The 25,297-nt window shown below is 37.3% G+C and overlaps 1 protein-coding gene across 3 annotated transcripts in view; it reads left to right on the top strand.

Annotated features, from left to right (window-relative positions):
* Positions 1–315: 315 nt before the first annotated feature.
* LOC127421118 (CUGBP Elav-like family member 3) overlaps positions 316–25,297 on the top strand; it is a 95,778-nt gene continuing 70,796 nt past the window's right edge. For 2 of the 3 annotated variants that reach the window (XR_007893936.1, XM_051663884.1), the window contains exons 1-2: positions 316–548; positions 18,280–18,409. Coding sequence is in view for 2 of the 3 variants with exons in the window: in XM_051663884.1 (XP_051519844.1) it covers positions 356–548; positions 18,280–18,409 (323 nt within the window). In the remaining variant the exon portion in view is untranslated. Of the gene's footprint in view, positions 549–2,483; positions 2,637–18,279; positions 18,410–25,297 lie in introns of those variants that run through there. The other variant, XM_051663885.1, reaches the window with a different exon arrangement.

Genomic DNA, 25,297 nt, shown 5'->3' with positions numbered 1-25,297 from the left:
AAAAAGAAAGAAAAACAGAAAGACAGACAAAGAAAGAAAAAGAAAGAAAGAAAGAAAGAGAGGGAGGAAAGAAATAAATAAAGAAAAAGAATGAACAAAGAACGAATATGCAAAAGAAAGAAAGAAAAAAGAAAGAAAGAATGAGCAAAAGAAAGAAAAAAGAAAGAACAAATGAGCCAAAGAAAGAAAGAAAAAGAAGAAAGAAATATCGTACTGAACGTCATTGTATTGGTCCAGAGACTGTTTGTATTTGAGTAGTTGTGTGGACAGTGGAGGATCCAGAAAGCCTCATGATGTTGCAGTATCCACACATGAACCTGTAGGCGGCAGCACCGCGAACTACAGGACTGGAAAAATGGCGGCTGGAAGTGCAGGCGCAGGCGGCCACAACAGTGGCTCGTCGCCTGCTCTGGAGTCCACTTTAGACCGTCGCTTTCAGACTGTAACCAACACAATGGAATCCATTCAGGGACTATCCCTCTGGTGCATCGAGAACAAAAAATATCACAGCGTGATCGTGCGGTACTGGATGAAGTGGATGCGCAAATGTGAGTATCTAGCACGTTAGCCGGCTAATCTGAGCTCAGGTGTGACGAAGACACCTGTTTATGTGCTCAGATCTGCGTCACATGGGGCTCCAAATCGGCTGTGTGTGATGTTTGTGTGATAAAGTGCCATAAAAGTTGTCATAGTTTGGTAGTTTCTCTTGTTTAGCTTTCTAGACAGCCGTAGAGGGTTGTTAGCAAGTTGTTAACATGTCCCCGTCAGGTCAGGACGAAGGCTGCGTCTCAAAACCTAGTGAGCTGCCTACCTAGACAACATTTTTGGGCATCAAAGGGGACGTTTGAAGTTGGCAGCATTTTTGCTTGTCATTGTTGCGTGCAGCATACATGTTGTCTAGTTAGGCAGCTGACAGTGTTTTGAAACACAGTATTAAGTGGACAGTAAATCAATCTGGTCACTGTATTAAAGCTGAAATGTGTAATTTGTGCGCTAGCGCCACCGAACGGAATTGCTAAAATAAACAGTTGTTTTTCCGAATACGCCCTCCGCTACTGTTGGTTGGTAAAAACCCCAGATAGTCCCGCCCCAATCTCACGCCATTGGTTGAATCAGTGTTGCTGTGTCGGGCTTGACTGGTCCCTCAAAACAGAGCATATTTTATAGTCCCAAAACTACACATTATTTACAGTTTTCAAGAAAATTAAACTATGAATGGCTAACTTATATTTGCTGCCACAATAAGCTGGTATTTGAGAAAGTATTTTAACACCGAAAATCATGCACATTTCAGCTTTGACATCTTCAATGCCAAAGATATTTGCACTGTTTGGTGAAGTTACCTATTTGTTTTATTAAAGGTGCAGTATGTAAGATTCAGAAACCTTTGTTATTAATGACACCTGCGGCCGTTAAGTGAACTGCAGCCAGTTACCTGTTGCTCGTGCACACACTCCATAGGGACGCGAGCGAGCGAGCATCGGCCCAAACAATGACGTAACGTACAAAGAGACTGAATGTGATTCACCGGCATAATGCTGACAGATGAGGTAGCATAATTAAAATTACACAGTTATGATTGTTTTACTACAAACTTTGAGACTGTATATTATATTTGACTCTCCAGTGCTGGAACAGGGCTAAAACAAAGTGTGGATATAGGTCTGACTATGCGAGACTGTAGTTTGAAGTAATCACTTTTCTTTGCATGATACATTGACTGCATTTATACGATAGCCTATGTCGGCGTTAGCTAGCTAGCTAGCTTTATCAATAGCTGTTAGCTAAATTTGGTGGATGATGACAGTAGCTGTTTATAAAATAGACTGTACATTATAAATATGTTGACACAATTCAGTATTGATGTGATTCCATCACAACTGTCATTTTGATATATCGATGCGCTATTGTTTTATAATAATAGAATGTATATATTTTCTGTATAACCAAGTTACGTTACACTAATGAATGGGTCATTTTGCATTATCTTGAACATTGTCTAGCATTAATTTCATGTGTTATTGTAGTTTTCCCTGCTGAATAATTACAGATTAACATTGTTTATGACAGTTACTGTGCAGGCAAGATCAAGTTAGCTAAAATTACACAGATCAATCCTTATGGCACTATATTTCACATGCTTTGCAGTTATGTAAGCTGACCTGTCCAATAAGAAGAATGGCAATTCAGGGTCAGTTTTGATCCCCAAAACCGAACGAAGGTCCCTCCAGGAATCAAATGCCCTGCCGATGTTCACTCTAGTTGTCGCTCGACCACGATCACGTTCCCGCTTAGCCAGACAGAATTCAGTAGATAAATGTTGTTTTTTTTGTTTTGTTGTTTTTTTGTGTTATTCTGAGTTTGTGTAGGAGTCGGTGTTGTGCTGGGAGCCGGCCTTTAGCTGGATTCCATCTCTAAGATAACGTTACCTAGTGTTGCAGTTTATTGTCACTGTTGAATAGCAGAAAAGAAGTACTGAGGCAATAAACATCACATCCTTTGGATTTTCCCGGCAAAAGCGACCCGCTCCCTTCGCATGAAAATCAGTCTACAGGCTTTAATAGGCAACCTAGGAAGTCTGGGAAGGACTCATTTTTTAAGTTGCATTACAAGCCGTTCACACTTTGGCAAAAAAGGCGAATATTACATGAAAATTGTTACATATTGCACCTTTAAAAGTGTGATGGGTTAAGAGAAGGAAGTCAGGAATCTTTGCATGTTTGTACATATGCAGCTCACAGTCTACTTTTCAAAATACTTGTGATGATCATTGGATTAGAAATAAAATACACATGAACAGAGTCGATCCTATTGATTTTATTCACATGAAAGCTTGTCACATGCTTTAAGTTTTGAAAGTTTATGTGCAATTGTGTGGCACGTGTGCTGTGGAGAATTAAATGTACTGTTTTAACTTGATGTCTTTCACTATGATGCCAACACTGTTTGCAGTGGTTTCTTGATTACAGGTATATCCAGACACTTGCTACTTATGAGGCTTTCTTTAGGTTTAAAACTTAATTTTAAAATCTTAACTTATTAACTTAACTTAGACTTATTAAGTTATAAAGATTCATGAAAGTGATTTTATATAAAAGGGTATACATTTCTGTAATTTTTCTGCTGCTTTTATTTGATTACTTTTGGCATTTTGGTGCATATATTCAGACAGCAAGCTTCAGGGTGTGTTTTAGTGAGGTATACCTCATGCTGATAATATTATGATTTGCAATATTCTGGCCAAATGCAGTGCAAATGTTGTTTTCTTATACTTCACTTTAAAGGTGCACTCAGTCATTTTAATATGTTTAATATGTTGTGTCTGACTTACTCTGACATCTGTTCGGATGAGACGTTAAACCGAGGTCCTGACTCTCTGTGGATATTAAAAATCCCAGGACACTTCTCGAAAAGAGTAGGGGGTGTAACCTCGGTGTCCTGGCCAAATTCTCCCCATGGCCTCCTAATAATCCCCATCCATTAATTGGCTCTATAACTCTATTCTCTCCTCTCCACCAATAGCTGGTGTGTGGTGAGCGTACTGGCGCACTATGGCTGCCATCACATCATCCAGGTGGATGCTGCACACTGGTGGTGGTTGAGGAGAGTCCCATATTCACTGTGTAAAGCGCTTTGAGTGTAGCGTCAGAAAGGCGCAATATAAATGTAACGTTCATTCATTCATTCATCTGTTCATCTAGGGGCGTGAATGCACCTTTATTTCAATGCAGTGGACCCTTTTCACATATCTGGGTTTGCGGAGCGGTAGTAGAATCATAGTTGGGTTAGCTTGAATTGCGGTGAATGGGAGACAACAACAAATGTAATTTTTGCTCACCCGTTTGCTCCAACAGCAAAATAAATGATCAACGATAATGCTTTCACGGCTTTTCAAAGAAAGATACAAATATAGAGCGGAAACGTATGAAGGTAAATCAGTTGCAAAACACGAGAGCTTGTAGATTTTAATTTGAGAACTTGTACAATAAATATTTTTATTTGTAAGTTGAAATTTACACGCAGTAACAATGTGAATTCTTGTAAAATAAAAATCTCTCAAATCTGCCACTGCAACTTCAAATCTTCGCATCTTGACTTTTGCAACTACTTTTGCGATAAACCTGTAGCAAAACTCAGTTGTGCAATTGTAAACCCTAATGCGAAATGAGAGAGAAGGCTACTGGTGCTGGGCCGGGCCAATGAAGTTGTGACCAATCACAACAGCTGGAACAACTGCTGCTGGACCAATCAAAACTGATCATCTTAAAACGCGATTACGTCATGCATCTGCGCCAACACCGTTTTTTGTAGCAAAACAAGTCCAATGGCTGTTTGATGCAGTGGCAGGATAAGTTAAGTAACTTGACTATTAAATGATTTAGAGTGAGTTTATTATGTAACAAATCAAATGAGACTATTTGATCAAGTTGATTAATGCAGAATTTGGCGCCGACTGACCACATGTTATGTCTAAGGATGGCAATGAGAAATTCTCTGAAAAATGTTTCTGCGGGATGTTTGTATTCGGTAAAACTACATGGGATGCGTCAATCCAGCCAGCTGTCATATGCCACGAGTTCCATATTTCCGTGAAAATATTAAATAGCGGTTAGGTACCAATAGGTATACGAGTGAAGAAAGAATCTCAGTTATCACCAGAGAACTGTTCCAACATTTTTTATCTTTTCCAGATAAAATTTGATGAATTATTGATGACAACAGAGACAGCTGACAAATCCTTAAATTATCAGATTGCAGCATTCTGCTATATTACAGACTTATTCATATTCGGTATTATTAAAATTTGTATTAAAACTTTTAAACTGAACAAAGTCTGGCATCATGTTGTTGCTTAAGTGCTTGGACAGAAACATTTTTGATTGTTTTGAAGTGTAAAACACAACAACTTGAGTGTTGTTCTTTCTGAAAAATTCTCCTCATTTTCATATGAATGGATAACTATATTAATCACACTTGCTGGCTATCTATAGAAGATTAAAAATCATGCCTTTTATTATTTCATTATTATTATTTCAGTTAGTAATTTCCCTTATGTTTTTCTACTTCAATACTGTAATATTGCATTGTTGCAAATTAGCAAGCAAATGTTAAATCTAAAGAAGTCATACAGTACTTGCTTAGATGAATTGCAATGATACTGTAATTATTGTAAGAAACCCACTTGTGAAATAAAGATAATATTGTACACATTGCGCATCCTTGTTTGAAATGAGACTCTGTTCATATAGTTATCCATTCAGAATAAAACGAATGTAATTTCTAAATGTCTTACATGACAGAAATTCATCTCTTAGTTCTAATTAAAAGTCTGTTTAAACTGTTTTATCAACCGTCCATGCTGATCAATCCTTAAAATCAAGCACTAAGAAAGTACATCTTGACGCCTTAAGAATAAGATATATAATTTAGAACTTATTAAAATACATAATTGCCTGATTTACGGTGACTTGCTTTAATCATAATTATTTGAGATTACCGTGGTTGTGCACTTTTAATTTAAATCGCATGTTGACATCTAAATAATGGAAATGATCGAATACTAAAAACACCGGAAAATGCACATTTCTATATCTTTAGTTCAGATGCAGCGGGAGAATAGATTCAGCTATCATGTAAGTATTATGATCAGTTTTGATTGGTCCGGCATCAGTTGTTCCAGCTCTTGTGAGTGGTCACAACTTCGTTGGCCCCACCCAGCACCGGTAGCCTGCTCTCTCGTCTCGCATCTGGGTTTACAAGTGCACAAGTGAGTTTTGCTACAGGTTTATTGCAAAAGTCAAGGCGGGAATATTTTGTGACTATTTGTCTACAACTTTGAATTCAAAACACAGGTTTTGGATTATTGCCTGTGAGTGCAGATTGCAACATTCAACTTCAGATTTTTATTTTACAAGTAATCACATCGTTGCTGTGAGTGTAAATTTCAACTTACAAATACAACTATTTATTGTACAAGTTCTCAAATTCAAATCTACAAGCTCTCAATTTACTTAGAAACGTGTCATAACACGTCTGTGAAAAGGGTCCATAGTTTTCAGTTACTGTTGCCATTGTAGAAATTCACTATTCACAGTCAGTCATGATTAATTTAATCCATGAGTGAAATTGTCCAATAAAAGGGCAGTTACTGAGATTAAGTGAGTAGTATTCAGCTGGTCTTGTGATAACACGACTGTCCCCATGAGAGGATCCTCAGCATGTAGAACAGCTTTTATAAGGTTACTGATATGATCGGAGTCTTCATCTCATGTGAGTGCTCATGATTTTTATATATGATATGTTTCAATATTACAATCAGTGGTCGACCGATATATCGCCATGGTGATAAATCGGCTGATATTCTGAATTTCTTTAATTATCGCATCGGCCAATACATTTTCCCGTTTGGCCGATTTGTTTCATGAGGGCTCTGAGAATCGGCTGCTTGCATGTGAAGCGACTGAGACATATGAATGACCAGTCACGTTTTGTTGTTACGTGCCATTGTGTTACTACAATAACAGACCGGTTTGCAACACAGTCTCATTTTAACGGTCCACATATCAGAGCTGCGGCAGACGCGTTTGAGCTCAATGTTAAAGTGCCTGCCTGTTTCATTAACCCTGTCTCTCCTCAACAGTTCCCTGTAACTTTTAACTGTCTTGTCTAATGATAAAAAGGCAAATATCAATAAAACTAATATCATATACCATCTGCAAATATGCACATATCTCATTTAAATAGATGTAATAAACCAACCTCACACAACTTAAGCAGATCCAGCATCCCGTGGAGCGCTCATTTATTTTCCTCTAAAGCACATATTCTATCAGTCTCTTCAACAGTTCCCTGTCACTTTTAACTCTATTCTAATGATAAAAGGCAAATATCAATAAAACTTCTATTATATACCATCTGCAAATATGCAGATATCTTGTTTAAGCGGATGCAATTCACGAACCTAGGGCTGGGCGGTATGGACCAAAAATCATATCTCGGTATTTTTAGGCTGAATGGCGATACACAATATATATCTCTGTATTTTCTACGAAGTGGGCTAAATGTTCAGTTGTAATTCAAAGCCACATGTGAGATGGTAAATTAAGCTTGCAACGCACATTGTTTCGGGTAGAAGACTTTTCGGGTGCAGCAGCAGCACGAAATTTAACACATACTGTAGTTTATGGCGCTGTTGTAAATGGTGGAAGAGATTTGAAGTGCTTCCACTTTTTGATGCAACCTTTTTATGGCTCGACATTAAGCATTGTGATATGCTTGTCCTTCGGACAAGTAAATTGGTCATTTACTTGTCCGAGTAAAAACGTTTTTTGTCCAGAGAGAAAAAGGACATGTATTGGTTATATGCTCAAGTAACATGTCAGAGTTTCTGTTGTATGTTTTCTAAAATTACGACATGGCCAACCTAATAGTATTATACCTGTGCAATCAACTAGATTCTCTGGAACAGAAATGTAAACTGCACTGGGTAGGGGAGGTTATTTTATGTTACATGTACGCACGGTAGTCAAATAAAGGAAAGCATCCATAACCATCATTTACAGCAGGGGTGCTCACACATCTATGGAATGAGATAAACTTTTTCATCATGTTATTGCAGCAAGATCTGCCATACACAATATATACATTTATCACAATACCAAAATTTCAGTAGTCTTTAGTGAAATGTGATGATTTTTTTATACCAGCTTCAATAACACAACAAATAATAGCCTAACACTAACTAATTTGTTAATTATAAAATAATTACGTTTTTCTTTTTATTAAAAGTGTATTACGTGTTTTTCGGCAGTGTGAACTGGCGTTGTGTCTCCCTTCATGTTGCAGGAGAACTTGTGAGCGAGTGGCGCCGAGTTTGCACGCAGACACAGAGGGAGAGTGGGGGCGGGATTATGCGGAGAGTGGAGAGGTGCAAACACTGGCACGGCTTTATAGAAGAAATGGGTTATGTAATGCAACATCAAACTATATCAATATAAATGGTATTTTCTCATCCTAAATCTCGTTTGAAAACATATCGATATACCTTACAAAGTCTATATACCGCCCAGCCCTACACAACCTCACGAAAATCCAGTGTTTTCTTCCCTTTCTCCCCTTTGAGCGCTAATATCTAATATCTTCATCTGAAGCGCATTCTATCAGCCAAAATCAAAACTTAAGGACCAGGATCAAAAGTTCCTCTGATTCACAAATCATGACGGTCACTCCGTGACAATCCAAGCAGGCGATTCAGGCCGTTTAAACTGTCAGGAGATTGCTGCTCGTTCTGGATCTGCGTAAAACTTTTTAAATGAGGAAAAATTACTGAGATTTGACCATCAAGCTACATCTTTTGTTCCAAGTCTGTTTTGTTGCATAGCCAGGTATATTCTGACACTTTGTTTAGCCTTAGCATTTACCTTGTATCTGTGACTGCTTATATTGCCAATTATATTAAATAATATTTTGATTTTCATATAAGATGCTTTGGGATAAAAATATAAGTCAAAGAACATAAATGTCATATAATTTTAGCTCCATTTTGTAATACTGCATGGCAGGCATGATGAGCTGCTGTGTTATCTGGTGCAGGTGGTTTATGCTGTTCTCATACGCTGTTTACGGGGTTGTTATAGTTGTGCATTTTTAAATGGGTTCAATTATTAGTTCAGTGCACCTTACTGCATCTCTGACTTCTTTTGGTCATGCATTGTTTTTTGAAAAGCAAATATTATTGCTGTTGTGATAAAGAGAAGAGCATAAACATAGACGTTTATGGCAGGCTGCAAGCATGGCTTTATATGACTTTTGTGTGTTTCAGTTTTACACACGGCCATATAAAACAATACTTTAACTGTCAACATGCTCCTTAGACAGACTGCATTACTGTTGAGGGAACCTCACAGTTTTAACCTTGCAGTTTAATAGGCTTCATAAACTGTTTAAAAAAAAAAAAGTTGGCCTAGTACAAAGTGCTATCCAGGTATTTACTATCTGCTTTGACTTGTTACATGCTACCCCCTTTGTATGTGTTTCGTATTTATAAAGTTGTCTAAATTGCTTTTTTATATTTAAGTTATTGCATGTTTTGGAAAAGCAGTTCTTTATCAAATTTTATACCACTACGATTTAGACCAGTGGTTCCCAACCTGGGGGTTGCCAGAGCTTTACCGGGGTCGCCAAGCTCTCTCTATTTTGAGGGTTACAAGAAGAAAATAATTGAATGTGTGAAAAAGTTACAATTATTTTCAAAGTAAAGCACAATCAAATAGGGCCATTTTTGAGGATTTAAATAATGTTTACTTGTTAATGAGATATATGAAAAGACAAGATATTCTGTATATCTAACATTGGCTGTTTTTAAGGCGCGCATCTCACAAGAGTAGGTAAAGATGCAGGATTTTTTAGATGCTGCAAAATTGCTTGATCTATGTACAGTAATGAGCAACGATCAGAACAGGCTAGCTAGCCAAACGAAAGCAACGACTATGGCAAAGCATCAGGGAGAAAAGCATAAGTGGTAAAAAGAAAATGAGGATTTATTTGGTTTTATATATTAATTTATTATTATTTATTTGGATTTATTATGATTTATTTGTATTGAATTTGGTTTCATAGAGGGAATGGACAAAGTGAGAATCGAGCTTGTGATTTGTGGTGAAAGACTTGCAAATGGAACATGAATGAATAGACTGAGCGCACGATTGAGTGCTCCAGGGCTTGAGTGCTAACGGCAAAGCACAAGACATTTTCCATGTCTTTTCAACATTAACAGATTGGCCGATTACAAGAGATGACACACATTTCACTAAGTTGTACTGTACCCCTTCAATATAACCTCTGATATCCATTCGTGTTTTTTTATGTTATGTTGGCGAGAGAGCGTTGTGCCGCTCTGTTTGAATGCGCAGCTGCCGTGATCTGTCACACAAAGCATTACAGAGCATTAAAACAATATTTATTGTTTGGATTATGTGATAAAATTGACATAATTTGAAGACTAAGACTAACATAGAGTTTCTCCAAAGCACTTCTGGTTAAAATAATGGAGTGTGTCACATTTGTGGATATGTAGCTAATGGGAAAACCATATCTCATACGCAGTCTATATGCAATTTGGAACAAAGACAACTATGTTTGTGTTCTCTGGAATAGACCGTGCCCCCCAACAAAATTCAGTATATTTGGCGGTGGGGGTTTCGATGTTCCACACACTCTGATGATATAATCATAGAATTATTGCTTGGTATATCGTTCCCAACCCCCCCGCCCAACAAATTAACGCATATAGCTTTGCTCATTTATGTCGTGCTGAAGATCAATCAGAGCACCAAACACCCTCAGGTGGTGGGTAAACCCAGTTTTTTCTAGTTGTTTTCATTGAGCCTGTGTTAATTTCATTAAAAAATAACAATTGAATATGTTGCTTATGTCAGTAATTTAATTGGGGGTGGGGAGGGGGGGCTGTTCGTAGGAGAGGGGGTCGTTCGGTATTTTGAATGTTAAAATAGGGGTCCCCTGGAAAAAAGGTTGGGAACCACTGATTTAGACTGTAGTCCTTGATTCATAGTTGAAACATTTTGGGTATATTCTGTGTTATGTTATATTGAGCTTTTATGCCATTGCGTTGTAAAAAGATTTTTACTGTATGATGCGGTTTATGCATTGGCCATATAATGTAATGGAAAATGAAATGTTCGGCTCTAAAGGGATAGTTTGCTCAAAAAAACAAAAAAAACATTCTCATCATTTACTTACCCTCATGCCATCCCAGATGTGTATGACTTTCTTTTTTCTACAGAACACAAAGATTTTTAGAAGAATATGTCAGCTCTGTTGGTCCATACAATGCAAGTGAATAGTGACCAAAACTTTGAAGGTCCAAGAAGCACATAAAGGCAGCATAAAAGTAATCCATATGACTCCAGTTGTTAAATCCATATCTTCAAAAGCGATATGATTTGAAGATTAACCACTGAAGTTGTATTGATTGCTTTTATGCTGCCTTTATGAGTAAATCAAAAGAGAATTTTCATTTTTGGGTGAACTAAACCTTTAAGCATTGATAAATGTAGAGCTATTTTTGTTTAGTTAGAGTTTACATAGAATAACTGCGCTACATGTCAGTGGCTTTTATACGTAACGCTTTTGTAGTCAAACTTGGTCAATTTTATACAATCATGTTCTAATAAGACAAGAATGACACTAACATGCCATTAGCAGTGCAAAGTCTTCACGTCTTAATGACAATTAGTGAGATGATCTTGTGCGTTAAAAACGGAGCAACAACTCTTAATAGTGTGTTGCTGAGTATTTTTGCGAATTTGTACAAAAAATAAATTTTATTCAAACTTGTAGGCTACACTCAAAAAAATTATTTTAGGACTTACACATTTCAGTTCCATAACAAAATTCCATCAAATTCAATTAAATAGTCTTTAACAAATAGCATAAAATACCCTAAATAATTTGTTTTATTCATTTACTTCAAATAAATGTAATTTAATTTGATGAAATTGAAATGCGTAAATCTTAAAATAGGCAAATTAATCTTTGAGTGTATTTAGGCTTAGTATTTGTTATTATTAAAGGTGGTAAAAAAAAAAGTTGTATGCTAAAACGCTTTCTTTTATCCCAGCTTAATGTGCAAAACGTAAGCCAATCATAGGTTCCTTCCCTGAGAATTGTAGTCTATAAATGCTGTGACTCAGTGGTGTTTTCAAAACACTGTTCTGTTTTCTGTTCTGTGCAATGGCAGATAAGGGAAATGTTTGGGAATACCTGTTTGAAAACAGTCATTATTTTTGCAAATCTATTTGGTGAGGCTAGTGTGGCAGAAATTACACATTTGCCTTTAAATTTAGATGTGAGATGCATTGTGTGGCTCTTTGCCACCATTGGCATAGATCACACTTATACCAGCAGAACTGATATCGGTATGAAATACGTCGAAGGAATTTGCCCTGATGTCAGGATCTTGTAGTCACAATGAGACTGGTAATACTTGTCAACATTGTCCTATATGTTGGCACATATACATGAAGATGTGTATTATAGACATTTGTATATACAGTTGAACTGAGGCAACTGAGATTCGTCCTCCGCCACCCGGATTGAGGCGAGTCACTACACCACCACGAGGACTTAGACAACATTGGGAATTGGGCATTCCAAATTGGGGAGAAAAGGGGAGAAAAAAAAGAAGAAAAAAAAGAATGTGAAATGTCAGAATAATAGTAGAGAGAATTATTTATTTCAGCTTTTATTTCTTTCATCACATTCCCAGTGGGTCAAAAGTTTACATTTGGTAGTATTTGGTAGCATTGCCATTAAATTGTTTAACTTGGGTAAAACGTTTTGGGTAGCCTTCCACAAGCTTCTCACAATAAGTTGCAGGAATTTTGGCCCATTCCTCCAGACAGAACTGGTGTAACTGAGTCAGGTTTGTAGGCCTCCTTTTCTATCTTTCTAAATTTTCTTGAGGTCAGGGCTTTGCAATGGCCACTCCAGTACCTTGACTTTGTTGTCCTTAAGCCATTTTGCCACAACTTTGGAGGTATGCTTGGGGTCATTGTCCATTTGGAAGACCCATTTGCGACCGATCTTTAACTTCCTGGCTGATGTCTTGAGATGTTGCTTCAATATACAGTTGTGCTCAAAAGTTTGCATACCCTGGCAGAAATTGTGAAATTTTGGCATTGATTTTGAAAATATGACTGATCATGCAAAAAAACTGTCTTTTATTTAAGGATAGTGATCAGATGAAGCCATTTATTATCACATAGTTGTTTGGCTCCTTTTTAAATAATAATGATAACAGAAATCACCCAAATGGCCCTGATCAAAAGTTTACATACCCTTGAATGTTTGGCCTTGTTACAGACACACAAGGTGACACACATAGGTTTAAATGACAATTAAAGGTTAATTTCCCACACCTGTGGCTTTTTAAATTGCAATTAGTGTTTGTGTATAAATAGTCAATGAGTTTGTTAGCTCTCACGTGGATGCACTGAGCAGGCTAGATACTGAGCCATGGGGAGCAGAAAAGAACTGTCAAAAGACCTGCGTAACAAGGTAATGGAACTTTATAAAGATGGAAAAGGATATAAAAAGATATCCGAAGCCTTGATACCAACCCAAGGTCAGGTAGACCAAGAAAGATTTCAGCCACAACTGCCAGAAGAATTGTTCGGGATACAAAGAAAAACCCTCAGGTAACCTCAGGAGAAATACAGGCTGCTCTGGAAAAAGACGGTGTGGTTGTTTCAAGGAGCACAATACGATACTCAAACAAATATGAGCTGCATGGTCGAGTTGCCAGAAAGAAGCCTTTTCTGCGCCAATGCCACAAAAAAGCCCGGTTACAGTATGCCCGACAACACCTTGACACGCCTCACAGCTTCTGGCACACTGTAATTTTGAGTGATGAGACCAAAATTGAGCTTTATGGTCACAACCATAAGCACTGTGCTTATTGATGGAGAGGGGTCAACAAGTCCTATAGTGAAAAGAATACCATCCCCACTGTGAAGCATGGTGGTGGCTCACTGATGTTTTGGGGGTGTGTGAGCTCTAAAGGCACAGGGAATACAGGGGACAATACACAGTATTAAGAACTAAGGGTATGCAGACTTTTGAACAGGGGTAATTTCATTTTTTTCTTTGTTGCCATGTTTTGTTTTATGATTGTGCCATTCTGTTATAACCTACAGTTAAATATGAAACCCCTAAGAAATAAAAAGAAATGTGTTTTGCTTGCTCACTCATGTTTTCTTTAAAAATGGTACATATATTACCAATTCTCCAAGGGTATGCAAACTTTTGAGCACAACTGTATCCACATAATTTTCCTTCCTCATGATGCCATCTATTTTGTGAAGTGCACCAGTCCCTCCTGCAGCAAAGCACCCCCACTACATGATGCTGCCACCTCCATGCTTCACAGTTGGAATGGTGTTCTTTGGCTTGCAAGCCTCACCCTTTTTCCTCCAAATATAACGATGGTCATTATGGCCAAACAGTTCGATTTCTGTTTCATCAGACCAGAGGACATTTTTCCAAAAAGTTAAATCCTTGTCCCCATGTGCACTTGCAAACTGTAGTCTGGCTTTTTTATGGCGGTTTTGGAGCAGTGTCTTCTTCCTTGTCGAGCAGCCTTTCAGGTTATGTCGATATAGGACTCGTTTTACTGTGGATATAGATACTTGTCTACCTGTTTCCTCCAGCATCTTCACAAGTTCCTTTGCTATTGTTCTGGGATTGATTTGTACTTTTCGCACCAAACTACGTTCATCTCTAGGAGACAGAATGCGTCTACTTCCTGAGTGGTATGATGGCTGCATGGTCCCAGGGTGTTTATATTTGGGTACTTTTGTTTGTACAGATGATTGTGGTACCTTCAGGCATATGGAAATTGCTCCCAAGGATGAACCAGACTTGTGGAGGTCCACAATTGTTTTTCCTGAGGTCTTGGCTGATTTCTTTTGATTTTCATGTGCATGTGCAACGCGTGTTTTAAACTGTTGACATGAGCATCGAAAGGTACTGCTCTTGACTGCAGACCTGTGTGTTGAACTTCATTTGGTAAGTTGTAAAAGCTAATTTTTTTCTAATGTGCTGTTGGTTGGATTAGTTAAGCACCGTTCATCATTTCATTGAATTTGCATGCCATTGTGCTGAGGTGTTGTGTTGTTGATGCATTGGTTTGTATTAGATATCAATGACTGCTAAATATTGGGAGTCCGTCATTTTGATTAGTTTTGTTATGCTGTTAGTGAGATAATATGAACACCCTTTGACGATTTGCTTATTTGTGGTTTCATGGTCACTTGAGCTTTTTGACATGAATGTGCATGTCTTAGTTTTGTTTTGTGCTGAGATTAAATCATTAGGGATGTTTGTGTGGCATCATGTTCAGAGGTTGTCCCAAAAAATTTCTTTATTCGTCACTCTCTGTAAAATTTCATTCATGGTATATATTTATCAGTCATACTTGTTTTTATTTTATAAGTACCAGGGCATTGAGGGGTGTAGAATCCATTATAATGGCACATATGTGACAGTAGATACGCTTTTATGATAGATTTTTTGACTCCCCTTGTTTGAGTCTGGTGAAACCAATGAGTTCTAGTGTGTAACTTCTACCTGTCAATTAACCGCTGTGCTAAAACGAGGTTTTTAAACTTTGCTGGTTAAAGCGCATACGCACATGCACAAGTTCACAGAACTTCATAGTCCCTGACGTGAACATAAAGTGTAACGTGAAGCTCAGTTAACACAGTTACTCCACTAAAATAATGGACAATTCTGCTATAAACATGTTGTTTGCACTTATTAAATGCATTCTTAATTGGCTGAAATGATGTGCTGCTTTTATTTGTGTTTTCTTTTTGTTATTATGCAGTTTGCGCTTTATTATCATGCATTAACACACTGAAGTAATGATTATGCAGTCATGAAATCATAATACCCTCTACTCAACATCCAGACATAAAAGAGACGCACAATACCAGGTGTAAATGATGATGTTGCCAGTTAATATGCACCCAATATGCATATTAATACCAAGGAATAAACAGGGCACATGCACAGCGGGAATGTGAGGGACAAAGGGTGAAGTCAAAACTGATGCATTAGGTTAAAATGTTTTTTTTGTTTCTTTGAAACTACATAAGCAGATATTTACATAAAGCATAGTATGCATATAGTCGTGTTCTTGAGCATCAGTGAATGTTTGTAACTTGTGTAATAGTTGTGTATGAGCAGTTGTCCTAAGTGTCAAAAGTTGGATAATCATATATACACCGAACAGCCACAACATTAAAACTACCTGCCAGATATTGTGTAGGTCCCCCTCGTGCCGCCAAAACAGTGCCAACCATCAGAATAGCATCCCGAGATGCTGTTCTTCTCATCACAATTGTACAGAGTGGTTATCTGAGTTACCATAGACTTTGTCAGTTTGAACCAGTCTGGCCATTCTCTGTTGACCTCTCTCATCAACCAGACATTTCCATCCACAGAACTGCCCCTCATTGGATGATTTTTTGTTTTGTTTTTGGCACCATTATGTGTACATTTTAGGGACTTTTAATTACAAAGATGCCCAAACTAGACATGGGACTCCTATTTTGAAATGTCTTTGCTCCCAGTTTTGAACACACTGATGGATGATTCGCTGAGAAAATTACTCCGATTCAAACTGCTAACCTGAGCTCCTGATTTCACACCTTCAATTCTTTTTGGGTGATTCATGAAAAAGACCCGGTTCAAAAGAGTCATTTGGTCAGGACTCTCTCACACTGGATTTGTTGTTGGGTGCGGTGCAGCGAGCTCATCACAGCAGAACTGGTGAAAAGCGTCTCGAGACACATTGGTGGTGCGTGCTCTAAAGATGTATTCAGTAACTCACAAGATGATATCTGACGAAACCGCATATGAACGCACACAACCCGACTGTCGCCAATGGCGCCTAGATTTTAAATAATTGTCCCAATCAGTTATTTTTGGTCGCAATCTTCTATTCATTACAGAGAATTAATAAAAATACTTTAAACTAGAGAATCAACATGCAAAGCAGGAACTTTAAAGCATATTAAGTTTCCATTTCTTTTGCAAGCCTACCGTGTCATTTCTGTGCCGCTATGCTTTGTACACAGGTGTGTCTCGTTTAAGAAACATACTGTAGTTTGTCATAATAAGCACCTTATTTTTAAGACAAGTTTTTAATTAACTTAAAACTTGCTAAATATGTTAGATACTAACATAAAAGTTTTGTTCTTTATCTACGTAGCCCAATGTTTAGTATAGTCAGTTTTCATACTGTAAGTTCATCACCCGCTTGTCTCTCTGTCTGCCTCATTAAGTGAAAAGCCTCCAAAAAAAAAATGCTTGTTGTCATGTTGTACTGAAACACACTGTCACGGTTTATGCAGTAAACGTAATGTTCATCTAGAGGAAAACGCTCTATGATTACAGTGACCCCCGCTTTATCTTTACAAGCTGTGTGTCTTATTCTGTGCTGCTGACAGGACTTGATATATGCGGTGCGCAAGTAGCAGTGCGCCCTCTAGCTGCAGATGACTGTATGGACTGTATAGAACGCATTTGTGCTGAAATTGATTAATCGACAGTTGATAAAAATCGATTATTCATTAACATCTCTAATAGAAGTATAAGTGGGTATTATTAACTGTTATCAGAGACGACTCTGCAGCTTTCGTTCTATATAAAGAAAATGCTTTGTTGTTGTCAGTCAATGTGCGTCTTTTTTTTTTTTACTGTGGCTGTGCACAAGAATGATCAAATTTTATTGTTAAATTGTGATTCCCGTCTTCGTGAATGTATTCCCTTTAAGTATAAAGTTCGGGATGCAGAGCATTGCTTGGTTGTTTTCTTCAAGATGTTGTAAAGTAAACCTATTCAGTCTTTTTGTCCTTGGCTATTAAACTTACCTGAATGCTCCGGTACATTTTTGCACATTAAACGAACCCTTCAGTTTGTTATAAATTCCGCTGCAGATGCCCTCTCCATGCTGTTTGTGCAGCGTTGCACACCACATGGCATTTATCTCTGCACCACAACATCGTAGAGACTTCCGGGTTGACTTATTTTACTCAGGATAGCAAGGAGCCTTGTTAAGTATCACTCTGGTAACTGCCTAGCAACCACATGGGCTTACCCTAGCAACCAAGTAACAAATCACATATATCTGCACCAGAATATCGTGGAGACTTCCGTGTTGACTTATTTCACTCAGGACAGCAAATAGCCTTGATAAGTATCACCCTGGTAACTGCCTATCAACCAGATGGGGTTACCCTAGCAACCATGAAACAACACCAATATCTTTGCACCAGAACATCCTACTGTAATGGGAGTGGCCTCTTTTGACTTGGGGCAGTTGGTGGGACATTGTGTTGAGAAATTTTGCCACAGCAAGCACCACTCACATTTTCTTCAGGAAATGTTCCTATCTAGTCTGTCTCTGTAATGTTTTGTCCTGCTGATGCTTTTTAAATAAACAGAATTTTTTAATGATTCACTTAAAAATCTGATTATGAATTGTGCAAAGAATCGCAATGCTGCACCAGTGAATCGTTTTTTTCCCAACCCCTAATCAGTCAAAGTTGTGTCTCTTTTAATAGATTGTTGAGCAGATAATACATTTATAAACAATACATTTATAAAATGTAAAAATAATAAACAGATAATGTTTTATAATAAAGTTGTGAGTTAGATTGCCTTTTAATTCCTCTCTTTATTCTTTATTCCCAGCGGAAGCATCTCACAGGCTTAATCTCTTCTATTTGGCTAATGATGTCATTCAGAACTGTAAAAGGAAAAACGCCATAGTCTACCGTACCACCTTTACTGATGTGCTGCCAGAAGCTATCAAGCTTGTCAGGTAAGTTTATGCTCTCATAAATATGAACTTGCTTGCGCAGGGAACAATATGTTTATCTCTGGGTAGTGGTCTGCTGTTTGTCGTTACGTATTTTGTCTTGCTGTCTTTGCTAAAATGTTATTGCAGTGTAGTACAGCATTAATTACAATCTTGCATGGTCACAGTGAGAATAGCTTTTCACATCAGAATAGTTGCAATGACTGAAACTAATTATGTTGCTTGTTATTAGGGATGCTTTTCATATCTGTGCATATCGGTAAACATATACGCTGATACCGATATATCAGTGAAAGGCTAATATCGGCCGATAATATCGGCCGACCGATAAATCGATCAGGCACTAATTACATCACTATAGAATTTAAAAGGGCATTTTGTTCCTTTGGTAACTTTTTATTTTTAATTGATGTGGTTAACATTTCCATGGATTTGTGGAACATAATATGTTTGCATAAAATGAATTTGTGATGTTATATCATTTACAGTACAAACATGTAAAATGTGAGTTATGTTGTTCTGAACTACGAAAACAAAAGTGCAATAATGTTTTAGAAGTCATTTTACATCAAGCATCATGCTATGATATTTAGTTATTTTTCAATATTTATTATCTTTTTGTCTTCTATTTATCTTTAATTCTGGCTCTCTTTAAAATTTGTGTGTTCAACATATCCAATCCATGCTCAATGGAAATGTCTTATTGTTAGAACAAAAGCTTTTGTACCACTTTGTACATTTTTATAACACAATTCCTGAGCAAAACAGTGTTCTGATGACAAAATAAGGTAAGTGGCAAAATATCGGTATCGGCCAATAGGTATTTGTTAAAATCGGTACCGGCCAAAAATGTTCATATCGGTGCATCTCTACTTGTTATAGTTGGGTCAGTGACGTGACGCTCATTTTTTGTTGTTGTCCAGATTTATTTAATTATTGAAAAATACATAAAAAATGCAATTCATACAAAACAATTGCTTGAATATATCTCTTCTATGATTAACATGTTTTCAATTACTGATTTCAAAGTCATTTTGATATTTTTGTTCTGGCTTAATGTCAGAAATGTCATGTGGTGTAACCGTCAGAAGTCTCATTAAAAGCTGAAATTCTTGAAAAAAGAAATGTTGGCTTGAGTTTGTTTTAAAATATGATTAATATTTGAAAAATGTTTTTCAACCATATCAAAGTCAAGTGCTTAAACCAACATGTAGGTAGGCATTTTGTTGTCATGTGACAGAATGTGGCAGATGTGACAGATTAATTTGATCTGTCATGTGACAGATGTCATGAATCCTTGCGTGTTTACGTCATGTCTGTAAGCTCAGAAAGAGGGTCTGTTGGATGAGTGTCGGGGAAGCAACATCTGTTCATTCAGTCTGGTTTCTGGACAGCAGCAGCATGAAATCACTCTCCTAATGGATTTTTAACTGTTTGGTGCTTGGATATGTTTTCTGTGTTGTTGAGGCTTACAGTATATTGGTTGTCATGCTTTGATGAATCAAACATTATTCATGTGTACCAATATGTGTGTCTTGTGTTTAATAATTTTTTTGTTTTTTTTTGGTGAAGTTACTATAACTTGTTTACACCATTAATTCTGAGTAATTTATAACATTGCTGTAGTTTCGAGATTCCCTAAGTGTGTGTGCCGCTGTTTTTCTAATTTCTTTTGCTCTAGTCACAGAAATGCAAAGTTGTTGGTTACTTTCCATTTGATCTTTTAGCAGTCTATATAAACAGAGTGGACAATTTAAAATTGCATCTAAACGTCACTGTAGGTACAAGGTAGATCCCCATGAATGTATAATCATCTCTAATTGTTTATGATGTATCAATTTCATAGCACAGTAATAATAATTTTAGCGTGTACCCATCTCTCCATTATAACTTTAGCCTACTTCCAAAGAAATTATTACACGTTTATTGTTGTAATTGTTATATTGCATATTTCTGCATATTATTTTATCATCCCCATGATGATGGGGATCAATAGTGATGGGTAGGGATGCACCGATACTGGTATCGGAATCGGGTCCGATTCCGCACTCATGTACTCGTAAAAATGCTTCGGTACCAAAAACCAATACCATCTGACGTACGAATGTCATTATGTAACCATTCAACGCACAGATTAAAATCACGTCATGTCCTAGTGAGATTATTTATCAGCAAAAGCTGCGATTTGATGAGCTAAATAGATTGTTCACATGTGCAGCATTTTAAATGTGAGTGCTTTTGAATGTGTGAAGCGGTGATGTGCAGGCATTGAGACACAAACTGCCCATATGTTTTGAGATCCTTGGATCATACACGGAAAACACTATTATGAGCAACGCATGCTCTGTTTGTAGCAGATGACAGCAGGCAGAGCGCTAATTCACTTTTTAGCACAAGTCATATAGAGACTACATATTTATATAGCAGCCTTTTGTGGTTTAATTATTACTGTGATTCACATAGCGACTGGCTTTTCCAGATTGGGAATCTGCCGTCATTACGTCAGAGCTCCTTGGTCTAACAACACAGAAACACTTCAAAATAAAAGCTCCACCAAAATAAAAGCTCAATTTAAATGAAAAAATTATGACAGAAATAGATCACTACTGTATAGTTATGGAATATTCACTGTTATACTACTACTACTACTACTACTAATAATAATAATAAATCAATAGTAACTGTATTATATTTAAGCAATATCTCAAATCTGTGATGCTCTGTTATGCAGCACTTTATTTGACAAAAATAACTTCAATGTTGTATTTAGGTTTGTGCTGTGAGGATCTGTATAATATCACTTCATTTGATAAAAATAATACAATTTCATGTTGTAAATTAATTGTTATTCTTTCATTTGATTAAAGTTTTAATTTAAACAATTTTGATGATAAAATTGAAATAAACTGCTGATATTGAGTTCAGAAAAAAAAAAAAACAGTATCGGACTCTGTATCGGCGAGTACTAAAATTTTTTTTATTGGTACAGGTACTCATTCTCAAAAAAATTGTATCAGAACATCCCTAATGATGTGTAGTGTTGTCAAAAGTACCGGTACTTCAGTAGCAAGTTGATACTAAAATAAAAACAGATACCAGTGTTTCTGCAGTACCTGTAGTACCGAGCACCGTCTCAGTCAGGTACTCGCACACTGTCACACGACCGCATTCAAATGCTCGCACACAAATCTGAGTGTGCTCTGTTACTCCCTTTACACTGAAATGCACAAATAAAAAAATTAAAATCGTGATATTTCCTAGTGTGATTATTAAACCACGAAAGGCAGCAGTCTTAGTCTGTATGAACTGCATGCTTTAAATTGAATGTATAAAGCTGACCGCTCATACAGATGAAAATCCACAGACATTGAGAATAATTTGTGTTTTAAAGGTCACCCAAAAATGAAAATTCTCTCATTATTTACTCATCCTCATGATATCCCAGGTGTGTATGACTTTCTTTCTTCACCAGAACACATTTGAAGAAAAATAGAAAAAAAACTTAGCTCAGTAGGTCTTTAAAATGCAAGTGAATGGAGATTTCTCTTTTGATGCTCCAAAAATCGCAGACAGTCTGCATAAACTTCATCCATATGACACCAGCTGTTAAATGAATGTCTTCTAAAGTGACACGATCACTTTTGGTGCAAAAAGTTAAATACTTTAGTACTTTTTAACTATAATCCAATGCTTCACGAGAGGGTGGAGTCCAAGCGGTCTCTCGTGAGATGTATTCGCGTTGCCATGGATACAAATGTAATCTCACGTTCTCCACTCAGTTGAGACATCCAGGATGAGCACAGAAATGCAACATTGTGAGTAAAGAATCGGATAAATACATAATTAAACCAAAATCAACTAAGCTGCTGTACAGCGTTCCTCCTCACTTGTGAACAGCGCTGCTCTTCCGGCTGTGACGCACGTGCATCAGTTCTCGTGTGTTTCATTCAAAAATGAAATAAAAGTACGGGAAATTACCCGTTTTCAAAATAAAGAAACCTCAAACTGAGAAGAGTCTGCAAGCAAAAAGGGAAAAAGACAGAGCCTGTAATAATAAAACGCACAACATCGGCTTTGCTTTTTCAGAGGTGGCGACAACTCCGAGATATGAAAGGATTTAAAACCAACCCAGAGATAGCTTTTTCTTGCTCGACAGGTAAGATATTTTATTGGACCGATAGTTAGCCAGGTAACTCAATTAGCGTGGTAGTTCATTTGATAGCGTTAGCCACTCTAATGGGGCTTTATATTATGGATTGTGGTACTGCAGTGTTTGATTTCATTTTCGAGGAAGCACAAGGGGGGGGGGGGTTGGGGACTTTATGCTGGTAACAATGACTCTAAACCAGTTAGTCTCTTTGCCTTTGCCTGTTTGCTAAGTTATAATAGTTTACACTGTTTGACTTTATCTGATATGACTAGCAATATTTATGTCTAATGTCATTGTTGCCTAACTTTTGTAAAGTTATTTATTTTGAAACAGTTGTTTTCAATAAGTCAAAACAACAGCGGACGATATGCTACTTACCTGCTAATAAGACATATTTTTCGGATATCCATATTTTTCTTCCCTTCGCTATTTTATTTTTTGATGGGAGGGGGCAAGTTTTGTTGTCGTTAGTGACATTTGCTACACTGGTTACACTGGTACTCTTCAAACTATCAGATTCATCTGCGCAGAAGAGTAAAGCTGAAGCCCGTCTGACGTAATTACCATAACAATGTTACTCCGCAAGTAACTTGCAGTTCTATGCTTAAACTGCTAGAGGGCCAAAAGTTACATAGTGTAACTTTAAGGACCTACTGAGCTAAGTTATTTTTCTATTTTTCTTCAAATGTGTTCTGGTGTACTATCCCTTTAAGAGAGAGGACAGAGCAGAGCACTTATCCACTGTGAAGTGGGAAGCCCATGTAAATAATATATTTATACAATTCAATTTATATTTATTATGATTAATTTTTTTTAATTTATTTTTTTTATTATATTTATTTATCACACATACATTTGCACATATACAGTGAAATTCTTTATTTTTCACATATTCCAGCTAAGCTAAGCTGGGGTCAGAGTGCAGGGTCAGCCATGATACGGCACCCCTGGAGCGGATAGGGTCAAGGGCCTTGCTCAAGGGCCCAACAGTGGCATCTTGGCAGTGCTGGGGCTTGAACCCCCGACCTTCTGATCAGTAACCCAGAGCCTTAACCGCTGAGCCACCACTGCCCCCACTGATTAAATTATAATCACCAAAAGTTTGGAATAATGTACAGATTTTGCTCTCATGCAAAGAAATTGGTAATTTTATTCACCAAAGTGGCATTCAACTGATCACAATGTATAGTCAAAAAATTACTATTACAATTTTAAAAAAATGTTCAGAACTTCTTAAACTACTTCAAAGAGTTCTCATCAAAAATTCCTCCACGTGCAGCAATGAGAGCTTTGCAGATCCTTGGCATTCTAGCTGTCAGTTTGTCCAGATACTCAGGTGACATTTCACCCCACGCTTCCTGTAGCACTTGCCATAGATGTGGCTGTCTTGTCGGGCACTTCTCACGCATCTTACAGTCTAGCTGATCCCACAAAAGCTCAATGGTGTTAAGATCCATAACACTCTTTTCCAATAATCTGATGTCCAATGTCTGTGTTTCTTTGCCCAGTCTAACCTTTTCTTTTTGTTTTTCTGTTTCAAAAGTGGCTTTTTCTTTGCAATTCTTCCCATAAGGCCTGCACCCCTGAGTCTTCTCTTTACTGTTGTACATGAAACTGGTGTTGAGCGGGTAGAATTCAATGAAGCTGTCAGCTGAGGACATGTGAGGCGTCTATTTCTCAAACTAGAGACTCTGATGTACTTATCCTCTTGTTTAGTTGTACATCTGGCCTTCCACATCTCTTCCTGACCTTGTTAGAGCCAGTTGTCCTTTGTCTTTGAAGACTATAGTGTACAACTTTGTATGAAATCTTCAGTTTTTTGGCAATTTCAAGCATTGTATAGCCTTCATTCCTCAAAACAATGATTGACTGATGAGTTTCTAGAGCATTTCATTTTTTGCCATTTTTGACCTAATATTGACCTTAAGACATGCCAGTCTGTTGCATACTGTGGCAACTCAAAAACAAACACAAAGACAATGTTAAGCTTCATTTAAAGCACCAAATAGTTTTCAACTCTGTTTGATATAATGGCAAGTGATTTTCTAGTACCAAATTAGCAATTTAGCATGATTACTCAAGGATAAGGTGTTGGAGTGATGGCTGCTGGAAAAGGGGCCTGTCTAGATTTGATATAAAAATATTTTTTTCAAATAGTGGTGGTGCTGTTTTTACATCAGAAATGTCCTGACTATACTTTGTGATCAGTTGAATGCCACTTTGGTGAATTAAAGTACCAATTTCCTTCCAAAACAGCAAAATCTGTACATTATTCAAAACTTTTGGCCGCCAGTGTATATACATACTATATACTGTATGTACATGTCTATGTGCCCCCCCCCGGCCGAATACTTGAGTAATTACTTCGAGTACTTGTGTGTACAAAATGACCAAAATACCCATCCCTGGTTTTTTGAAGTTATCTTACTTTGAAACTATTCTTGGTAACAACTGAACGGGTACTACAAATTTATTAAGAAGAAAAAACTGAAATATCACATTGATGTAAGTATTTAGACCCTTTGCATTGACACTTGAAATTTAGCTCAGGTGCATCCCATTTCTCTGTTTCATCTTTGAGATGTTTCTACGCTTTGATTGGAGTTCACCTGTGGCAAATTCAATTGATTGGAGATGTTTTGGAAAGGCACACATCTGTCTATATAAGGTCTCACAGCTGAAAATGCATATCAGAGCAAAAACCAAGCCATGAGGTCAAAGGAACTGCCTGCCGAGCTCAG

This window comes from Myxocyprinus asiaticus, chromosome 30 (genome assembly GCF_019703515.2).
Source record: "Myxocyprinus asiaticus isolate MX2 ecotype Aquarium Trade chromosome 30, UBuf_Myxa_2, whole genome shotgun sequence".
In the NCBI taxonomy this organism is placed as follows: Eukaryota; Metazoa; Chordata; class Actinopteri; order Cypriniformes; family Catostomidae; genus Myxocyprinus; species Myxocyprinus asiaticus.
The sequence above is the reverse complement of the archived record's forward strand: the minus strand, read 5'-3'. Positions and strand labels throughout refer to the sequence as shown.